This window comes from Pipistrellus kuhlii, unplaced genomic scaffold (assembly GCF_014108245.1).
Source record: "Pipistrellus kuhlii isolate mPipKuh1 unplaced genomic scaffold, mPipKuh1.p scaffold_m20_p_87, whole genome shotgun sequence".
In the NCBI taxonomy this organism is placed as follows: Eukaryota; Metazoa; Chordata; class Mammalia; order Chiroptera; family Vespertilionidae; genus Pipistrellus; species Pipistrellus kuhlii.
This window is the reverse complement of record NW_023425592.1, coordinates 707,329-716,993: the sequence shown is the minus strand read 5'-3', so window position 1 is coordinate 716,993 and position 9,665 is coordinate 707,329. Positions and strand designations below refer to the sequence as shown.

Here is a 9,665-nt window from a genome sequence, read left to right as displayed (position 1 = left end):
AAGCACCGGACTGGCGACACCAGCTGTTTATTGAGCCTCTGGGGGAGCGCGCTGGGCCCGGACAGGGCTCGGTCTCCAGGCCCCGGGCCCTGGGTGGGCTCAATGGCCCGCCAGGCCCACACGGAGCCCCCGGTGGTCACACGGAGACTCCCGGTAACTGCTCCATCCAGCACAGGCTGCTTGCAGGCGAGCTAGGGGCCCCGGCTGCCCAGGGCGCGCAGGGCGAAGAGCTTCTCCCAGCAGGTGGCGACGGCGTCCAGGGCCCGCAGCAGGCGCCGCCTCCGGCCGCGGTGCGGGTGCCGGTGCCCGGTGCGCGGCTGGGCCCACCAGCCCGGGCGGCTCGGCTGCGGAACGGCCGGGCGGTCAGCACCTGGGCGCCAGCCAGGAGCCCCCCAGCCCGGGGCGGGGCAGGGCGCGCCGCCTGGTCTGGGCCCGGTGAAGCCCCAATGGTGGGAGGGCCCGGGGCCCGGCCCGCCCCGCCCCGCCCGGGGCAGCGCGCACCTGGCGCAGCGGCCGGCAGTGGCGCCGCATCACCGCCTCGGTGCGCAGGGCCACGGTCCAGGCGGCTCTCTCCAGGGCCCCGCGGGGCGCCCCCGCCACCGCTCCGCGCAGGGCCCGGCCCAGGGCCGCGATGGACGCGAGAATGCTGTGCTCCTGGGGAGGCAGGAAACCGCGGGCTGGGGAGAACCCGAGAGGCCAGTACGAGGCTGCAGGGCGTGAGCGGGAGATCTCCTCACCTTCTGGGCGCCACAGGAGGGCCCCACCCGACCCCGCCGTCCAGGGGCCACGGCGTCAGTCTGGTTTTTCTCAACGAAACGGAGCTGTCTGGGGCCTGGCCCGTCCCCTGCAGCCCCGGGCCCTGCCCGCCTCGCAGCGGCCTGCAGGTCCTCGAAGATGACGGCCTGGTAGTGGCGCAGCACATCGGGGACACTGCAGGCACCGGGCTGGGTGGGGACCGAGGTTCTTAGCAGCGCCAGCAGGAGCGCCCAGAGCATGGGCTTGGGGGTTACCTAAAAGGCCGCCAGGTCAGGGTGGGGTGCCCAGGCCTGTGGAGGGGTCTCCCCTCCAGCAGCCTCACAGGCAGTGTGCTCCGCCACACCCTTGAGGAATCTGAGCTGGTGTAAATGCAGATGTCACCCCAACATCCAACAAGCAGCTGAGGCCCAGGCAGGGCCAGACAAGTCATGGGACGCACGGCCGAGGGGAGGTCCGCAGACTGACAGCAGGCTGTGCTGCGCTTGCTGGGGTGACCGCTCATTCTGTAAAGCCGGGCACGGGGGCGCACCTGAAGCTAACATGCTGTCCCTGTAGCTGAAGACAGAAGGGCCGGCTAAGCCGGCTCACCGCTGAGGGGTGAGGCTGGGGAGACAGACGCTCCGGAGCCCACAGCCTGGGGGCAGGGCTGGCCTTGGCGGGTGCCGCAGGGTGCCCCTCCCAGAGCCCGGCCCAGGAGCCCGGGCAGAACTGCCCCTCCAGGGACTCTCCTAATCAGTCCTGATCCAGGAGATGGGGTCCCTGCACACCTAACCGGACGGGACAGGGCGAGGTCTCGGAGCCGACGGCCACGCCCTTCGGAGGTGGAAGGCTTGGGGAAACCCCCAGACGAGAAGGGAGGGGGCGCACTCTGCCCCACCAGATACCTTGCTTAAGGCCTCCCTCCTCAGAACAGGGGCCGGCTCCCACGGTGGAAATCCACCCCCTCAGAAGCCCAGGCCTCGCAGAGAAAGACTTGTCTCCAGCCCCAGCCCCCAAACCCACCCTCAGGCTCCAACAGCGACTGGAAAGTTAATCAAGTGAACCGAGCGAGACCAGGACTCGACTCGGCTTCCCAGCCCTGGCCGAGAGCCCCCCACAGCACCCCAGCAGGTACCCAGGCCTGGCGTGTGTGGGCTCCCGCACGGGCCCCTGGCCGCTGGAGGTGCAGAGGCAATTAGCTGTGCCCCTTCCCCACCCTGGGCATACAGCAGGTGGCCAACCCGGAGTCGCCCCTCTGCCGCGGTGGGTCAGAGGGCAGTGACAGGAGAACAAGTTGGTGCTGGAGGAGGGACGTCCAAGTGGGAAAGTTTGTGGCCCAAGGATCCTCAGAACACCCATCTGTGGATCTCCCCAATAGGCACACACGCACACACACGTGCACGCACACGTGCACACACAGGGCCCCAAGGCTCAGCCCAGCCTGCAGACTCCCTGCCCCCAACCCTGCTGGCAAAGGCTCGGCCCGGCACCTGCGGCCCGAGCACGCAGGGCCAGCTCCGCAGCCTCCACGGGGCTTTCCCAGCGGCCCTCACCGGCCGGTGGAGCACCGAGGATCAGGCAGCCTCCGGGGCTGTGCCGGCTCCCAGCTCCCAGCCCCTGGGCCATGCGCGCCCCCTCCCTAGGCCCGAAGCTGCTCACCATGGGCCTCTCAGGGGCAGGCCCTCCCTCATTCCCGCCTGGGAGCCTCCAGCATGATCCCGGGTCCTCAGTGGGGCGCAGGAACCTCTCCAAGCCCAGCCAGTCCAGCCGAAGGCGTCCCCGGACGCGCGGCAGCAGGGCGGCTGTGGCTGGGCTGGCGGCAGGCGGACAAGGCTTTTGAAGTTGGCTCCTCCAGCAAAGGAGGGAGGGAGGAGGGAGGCCCCAGGATCCCAGCCTGCCCCCTCCCTCTCCCAACTCCGTATCCAATCGCTTCTCCAATTAACCTGACCCTGGACCCAGCAGTGCTGGGCTCTCTTCCCACCCAGTGGGTCCTGGATTGAGTCACCAGCCCCACAGACATGTGCTATCCCAAAGGGGGTGGGGTGGGGTGCCCAGTGGGCAGTACAGCCAGGTGGGGAAGGGGAGCCAAGCAGGGGACCACCTGCACCCCCCATCTGGGTCTCCCTCAGGCTGGCAGGGCTGTTTCTCCCAGGAACCTGGCCACAGCAGCAGCGAGGGGACTTTATCCCTCCACGCCAGCACCACCCCCAGCAGGTCCCTGCATGGGACTTCCCGCTGGCCCCGCACCTGGCCAGCTGCTGCCCCCCTGGCTGCCCGGAGGACAGGGACAGCCTCTGGGACCCACTCGCCAGGGGTGGAGATGAAGTGTTTCCCAAGGAGAGAAAGAATGTGCCGCCAAGCATCTGCGAAAAGGACGCCCAAGACATTCCCGCGGAAGATCCTGATGCTCTGGACTTTCCATTCCCGCAGGAAGCTCACCGGACATCAAAGCCAGAGGGGGTGCCCAGAAGACACGCCCCGCTCGGGGCGCAGACGACCACCCACGTCCCTGTGGCCACAGCCAGCGACTTGTCTGTCCCTCCCTGAGCCCGTTTCCTCGGCACAGACGAAGGAGCGCCACGAAGCTCAGGGTGCCGGGCCTCACCAGCCACCGGCCTCTCCACGCAGGGCCTACGGAGGTCCTGCGTCCGCTGCCAGGTCCCGGGACTCCTGCTCAGCACGCAGGCAGGCAGCTTTAGGCGCTCTGCTGATTATAAAGCAACAAAAGCAAAGCCACCTGCAAACGTGAGGACATCGCTCACGGGGACATCTTCCTCCACCACCAGCGGGAGGACCTCCCAGGCACCCTTCGGCAACTGGCTCTGGAGGCAGGCGGCTGAGGACGGGGCTGTGTGCACTCGGACTCACAGAGGCCTCCCCTCTCCGCCTGGGAACCTGTGATCTGGTGCCCCGCTCCAGAGGAGCTGCAGGCTCCAGAGGGGACATACAAGTCACTAGCAAGGTACACTTCCTACCACCTTCCCCCCGAGTCACTTCCTCTCAGAAGCCGCCCTGCACACAAGAGCGCCGAGCCCTCCAGGCCAGACTGGCGCACAGCACAAGCCAGGAGGCCCAGAGAAAACCAACAGGTCACCAACCCTCTCCGCTACCTAGAAAAACTTTAATTCCAGCCTCTCCAACCCTGTCCCCACACGGCAGGCAGGCACCTCGCCACCCGCCCTGAGAGCCCAGCCCCGAGGGACCGCCCAGTCAAAAGGTGTTCTTGATGCGGGCTGCCACCAGCACGAGGATCTCCCCGATCTTCCTCTGCCAGTTGGCGATGTCCTTGGACACGGCGCACCACAGCTCGCCGTGCCGCGGCTCGGCGTTCTCGCAGCGCCTCCTCACCTCCTCCCGCTGCTCCTGGATGGGGCCAGAGGGCACTTGAGACAGGGCTCCTCCCGGGCTCTCCCTCCCCCGTCCCGCTGTGCCCCTCAGCCCCAGCTGGACCCTGCTGCTGGGAGCAGCCCCCTGCACCCCCCGGACAGATGACTTTGGGGCAGGCCTGACCCAGATGTATAGCAGAGTCAAGCCCCTGCCTCCCTCAAAGGCAAAGTCAACTTCTCGTGGGCACTCCACCCTGTGAGCCCAGCCTCCCCTGGAAGCCATACTGGGGCACCAGGACAATCCTCATTTCTACTGGGACCCCATCACCAACTGAGATGCGAACAGGCCGCTTAACAGGCCCAAACACCTACATCTCAGGCTGAGGCTACGGAGCTGTAACCGCAACCAGCTGCGGAGGACAAGCTGCCAGCAGAGTGCTGTCGCGCCCCGCCCGCCCGCCCGGCCCCCGCAGACCTCGGTGCCGTGCTGCAGCTCAAACTTGTAGAAGAGGGCCCAGGCGTCCCCCAGGTCCGAGTCTATCTTCACGGTGCGGTGGAACCACTCCCGGGCCTTGGTGATCTTCCGCTCGCTCCAAAACAGCCTGTCGGAAGCCGAAGGGGGAGAGCCCAGGGTGAGCGGCCAGCGAGGCCTGGCTCCAGCCTCCCCATGTGTGGGTGCAGCATGAGCCCCGAGACAGGCCGTGGCCCCTGTCCTCCCTGCGAGCCCTGGGCTCCCCCAGGGGCTGGGGAAGGGGCCTGGCCACCTGGAAACCGTGCAGGTCACAAAGCCGGAGCCATTCCCCCAGTGCCTAACCACCTGTTTCGGAGGAAGGAACCTGCACGCCTTCATCCCTCTCTCCTCCAGGAAAGATACAGGGGATGAAAGGAAACTGACAAAAATGTGAACACGGCTTTGATCTGGAAAGGAAGGGAGGCCTGGCCTGTTCCTGCCCATAGGCAGCCCCCCTGAGGAGAGGGCCTCAGGCCCGCACAGGCACCTGGCACGGCAGGCAGACACCCGTGTCCTGACTGAGGGTCAACAAAGCCCCGCACGTTAGTTAGGACAGGACGGTGAGAGGACTTGCTTCCACCCTCACCCAGCCCCGCCGCCCTCTTCGCCAGAGGTCCGATGCCCAGGGCACACTAACCCTCCACCAGGCAGCTGCTGGGGCCGGTCTGTAACGAAACCGAGTAATTGGATGCAATGATAGCTTGATTGTTTTTTAAGCCTTGTGGTATTCTTAATTGCTTGGTGTTAGATAAACTGTGATTTAAAGAGCACAAACCCAGATAGCAGGCACACAGAACACCGGCCTGGGAACAGCAAGGAGGGACTTGTTGATTTTAGCAAAGCCTTTTATGAGGTTTATGGCCGTCCTATCTGAGTGGCACACATAAAGGTCATTCTGGAGGCGGAAGCACGGCACAGGAGGGAGGGAGCCCTGACAGGCCTCAGGAGCCTGTGGGAGGCCCTTGCCCCCACAGCAGTGAGAAGAGGTGCTGGGCAGAGCGCTAAGGCCAGCTGGGCATATCCCCGGCTCAGGCTCTGACAGCCCAGCTGCCACCTCTCCTGGGTGAGCAGCAGCCCCAGGAGCCGTCCGTATGCAAGCCCTGCCCTGCACGCAGGTCCCACTCTTCTCAGGAAGGCCTCCTGCAAGCAAGCAGGGAGCGGCAGCTCTCGAGACGCCCCACTAATGGGCCACAGCCTCTCCCAGTGCTCGCGAGACCCCGAGCTCCTTCCCACGCCCCACAGCTCGCCCTCCCCGGGAGCCTTGACCCAGCACCCGACACACCAGCTCGCGGTGGGAGGTCACCGACCTCCTTTTGCCCAGAGACCATTTGCCCTGAAGAAGGTGGCATTTTGCCGAAACTGGTTTGGCTCAGCGGTAGAGCGTCAGTCTACGGACTGAAAGGTCCCAGGTTTGATTCCGGTCAGGGGCATGTACATTCGTTGCGGGCACATCCCCAATAGGGGGTGTACAAGAGGCAGCTGGTCGATGTTTCTCTCTCATCGACGTTTCTAGCTCTCTCTCTTTTTCCCTTCCTCTCTGTAAGAAAATCAATACAATATATTAAAAAAAAGAAAAGAAAAAAAAAAAAGTGGCATTTCCACAACCCAGGCACTGACAGCCGGACCCGATGGCTCCCAGGCCACCAAGGAGCGACATTCTGTCCTGGCCTGGGAGACCAGTCCCTTGCTTACAGCCCTTTCAGCCAGAGGGGCTTTGCTTATGAATTAAATTGTGTGCACCAACATTCGACGTCGGCCTCTGTCTTGAAACCCAGGGCATGTATGTGTGTAGCTACAAAGTGGCAGACCCAGAGGAGCAGTGGCATCTGAAGGACTGGACAGAGGGGACCAGGCAATCCAGGCAGCGCGTGTCCGCACGGCCTCTGCTCCAAGAGGCCACAGCGCTCCGCCGCAGAGGTCAGGGGCCGGGCCAGGGAGCCCCACCGGCCTCGCCACTCACTTGGCCACGGCCAGGAGCACGTGGGGGTCGTGCTCGCATTTCTTCAGGGCGTCGACGCTCTTGGTCCTCCTCTGGGGCCTGGCCTCCAGGAAGATGGCTTCAGACCACAGGACACCTGAAATTCACAGACGCCACACCTCAGACTGACCGTGGCTCGCCAACAGCCTGTCCGGCCAACACCGCAGCCGAGAGGAGGCCCTGCTTTGGGAGCACCACAGACCACATAAGCCCGTCCGCAGCCCCGAGGGCACAGGCCGGACAGCTTTCTGGGGATGACGGGCTGGAAATAACGAGGTCTCACTCCTGCGGCTCAGTAATTCCCCATCCAAGTCAATTGTAATAGAACCATCAGAAATGCTAGGCAAGAGTCACACAGAAAGGTTGTAATGCTGAATTTAATAAGATTAAAAATTTAGAGAACAGTTAAGCGGTGCTGTCATATTTACAAAATTTTGATTTTTAAAAAAATAGATTTTATTGATTTTTTTACAGTGAGGAAGGGAGAGGGAAAGAAACATCAATGAGAGAGAAACATCAATCAGCTGCCTCCTGCACACTCCCTGCCAAGGATGTGCCCGAAACCAAGGTACATGCCCTTGACCAGAATCGAACCTGGAACCCTTGAGTCCACAGGCTGATGCTCTACCCACTGAGCCAAACCGGTTAGGGCAATATTTACAAAATTTTATAATTTACATCCTTGAAGAGTCACCGATAATAGAAAATTCTCACCAACTTTTCAGCTTTAAAAAAATCACATAGCCAAAACCAGTTTGGCTCAGTGGTAGAGCATTGGTCTGCGGAATGAAAGGTCCCAGGTTCGATTCTGGTCAAGGGCATGTATGTTGGTTGCGGGCACATCCCCAGTAGGGGGTGTGCAAGAGGCAGCTGGTCGATGTTTATCTCTTATAGACGTTTCTGGCTCTCTGTCCCTCTCCCTTCCTCTCTGTAAGAAATCAATAAAATATATTAAAAAAAAAAATCACATAACTAAACATACTAGCCCCGGCCACGTTGCTCAGTGGTTAGAGTGTAGGCCCACAAGCCGAAGGGCCATAGATTCGACTCCCAGCCAAAGGCATGTACCTGGGCTGCAGGTTTGCTCCCTGCCTCGTTAGCGCGCCTGCAGGAGGCAATCCAGTTGATGTGTGTCTCTCACATCAATGTTTCTCTCTCTTTCCCTCTCTCTCTCTCTCTCTCTCCTTCCATCCTTCACTCCCTCCCTCCTACTCTCTCTAGAAAGCAATGGAAACAACACAAGAACTAAACGTACTTTGTTACTTTACAAAAAGCTCAAAGTAGTGGTCTCTGAGCAGTGGCTCAGAGGTGGTTTCATTCCCTTTCACTCCAAATCCGTTCACACTGCATGTGCGTCCCTCACAGACTTGGGGTAACACGGTGAAGGAAAGAAGTGGCAGCACCTCAGAACAGGAAGTGGAATGCCCCTGACGGTGAATTCAGTTGCAATGTCTCAATAACTGTGGCAATAGACCTTCTGACTAAAGTGACTCATGCAAACCACCCAGGAAGTGCCTGCAGCCTGCCCGGCGCAGCCGGCCTTACCGGAGCTGGGGCACTCCTGCAGCGCCTTGGCCATGAGCGTGTTGGCGATGTTCTTCAGCCCCGCACGGTACTCCAGCCTCACGGACTCCAACCTGAGGACACACGCCAAGAGGGCGGTCTGTGCCTCCCCGTGCACACACAGCCTGAGCACAGAGCTGACCGGCGGGAGCTGCCCTCGCTGCCACAGGGAGCAGGGGCGCACTGGCACCACACTGTGGGCCCATTGTAACGGCCCTGCCTGGAGCCTGGGGTCCTGACATCGTGTTTCTTCAGGGCACGGGCACTCTTGGTCTTCCTCTGGTGCCAGGAAGGTGGGTGGGAGGACAGACGGCGTGTTGTGTGCTGTGAGTGCACAACACAGGGGCGTCTTCTTCAGCCCCCGCTGCCCGCTCCAGCCCGGACTCTGACCCTGCGCTGACCCCTGTACGCAGTTTCCTGTGGGCAAAACTCCTATTCATCCCTCAAGGTCTCGCCTAGACGCTATGTCTTTTATGGAGCAGCTCTGGGACTTCCTCCATCCTCGCTCCCCCATCATTAGCTGCTGGCTCCCCTGGACACCTGCTCTCAGACAAGTTCAACTGCGCCGAGCACCTGGGCTGAACCCTCCTCACAACCGGGACCTGCCACTCTTCCTGCGAAGCCGGAACCGGAAACACTGCCCAGCGGCTGCCCACGGGCACTGGCGAGGGCGCCCGAGCGTGAGCTGGCCCGAGACTCACCACAGTCCGGGGTTCTTCGGGTTCTTCAGGCGAGACTTCTCCAAAATGGCCCGAGCCCGGGTCAGCTGCCCGATCTTCTCCTCCAGCCGGGAAAGCAAAAGCCACAGGGGTGTGGAGTGGGGGCATTTCTTCAGCTGTGGCCAAGAAAGACAAGTAAGAGGGAGGGGCTTGGCTGGGACCTGGGAGGGACTGTGACAGCTATGGCCAGCTCCTCAAGCCAGAGCCAGGCTGCCCATGTCCATGGAGACCCATCCACTTCATGCCTTGGTTATAGGTGTTATGTGCAGGCTGTGCTGGGCACATGTGTATACAGGGTGCGTGTGTATGTGCACGGCTGTGCACTGCTCACGTGTACAGGGTGTGCACACAGCAGTTGCACATTAGAGACGGCGTAGCCTGCACCACATGCAGTGCTCAGCTCTGAAGGACCCCGAGCCGGGTTGTCACACACCATCGGGAGGGCCAGAAGCACTGCCCTGAGCAGGGGATGAGGCCCTGCAGGGGCGAAGCAGGTGCTGACCACTGGGCCCAAGTGTGCCGCGTGCAGAGCTCACCCCCTGGCTGTAGGCCTCCCGAGCCTTGTCTGTCTGCTCCTCCTGCTCCTCGATCTGCCCCTTCATCATCCACAGCTTGGGGAAGTCCTCGTAGTGCTTCAGGGCCTCCTCACATAGCTCCTGGGCGGCCTCAATGTTCCCCAGCACCCACTCCAGCTTCACAGACTTCATGAACACCTGCAGAGGCACACAGTCAGCCTCCCCACCGCCTCTGGCCCAGCCTCTAGCAGCGAGCCCGGGCTGCCCGGCACCTTTGTTGCTTAAATGCCTTTTGTTCGGCTATTTACCTTGTAAGCT

At 62.1% G+C, this 9,665-nt stretch overlaps 2 protein-coding genes across 2 annotated transcripts in view; both read right to left on the bottom strand.

The window, feature by feature from the left end:
* Positions 1–33: 33 nt before the first annotated feature.
* Positions 34–3,365, bottom strand: CUNH20orf204 (chromosome unknown C20orf204 homolog). Its single transcript, XM_045577252.1, has 4 exons — positions 2,395–3,365; positions 738–1,010; positions 506–654; positions 34–348 (listed from the first exon to the last, which is right to left on the bottom strand). The coding sequence occupies exons 1-4, from the start codon at positions 2,395–2,397 to the stop codon at positions 192–194; spliced, it is 582 nt and encodes a 193-aa protein (XP_045433208.1). The 5' UTR covers positions 2,398–3,365; the 3' UTR covers positions 34–191.
* A 451-nt stretch (positions 3,366–3,816) lies between these two features.
* PRPF6 (pre-mRNA processing factor 6) overlaps positions 3,817–9,665 on the bottom strand; it is a 48,868-nt gene continuing 43,019 nt past the window's right edge. Inside the window, exons 16-21 of the mRNA XM_036425850.2 lie at positions 9,369–9,545; positions 8,815–8,948; positions 8,096–8,187; positions 6,533–6,647; positions 4,537–4,663; positions 3,817–4,098 (exon numbers count right to left, since the gene is read on the bottom strand). Of these exons, the coding sequence (XP_036281743.1) occupies positions 3,946–4,098; positions 4,537–4,663; positions 6,533–6,647; positions 8,096–8,187; positions 8,815–8,948; positions 9,369–9,545 (798 nt within the window). The 3' untranslated portion in view covers positions 3,817–3,945. The remainder of the gene's footprint in view (positions 4,099–4,536; positions 4,664–6,532; positions 6,648–8,095; positions 8,188–8,814; positions 8,949–9,368; positions 9,546–9,665) is intronic.

What these genes read in the sequence shown, in the direction of transcription:
- CUNH20orf204 (XM_045577252.1), bottom strand. An exon ending in CCTCCTGTGGCGCCCAGAAG is followed by an intron (nt 655 to 737) that starts GTGAGGAGATCT and finishes CTGCCTCCCCAG; the next exon opens with GAGCACAGCATTCTCGCGTC. An exon ending in CGCCACTGCCGGCCGCTGCG is followed by an intron (nt 349 to 505) that starts CCAGGTGCGCGC and finishes CCCGGCCGTTCC; the next exon opens with GCAGCCGAGCCGCCCGGGCT.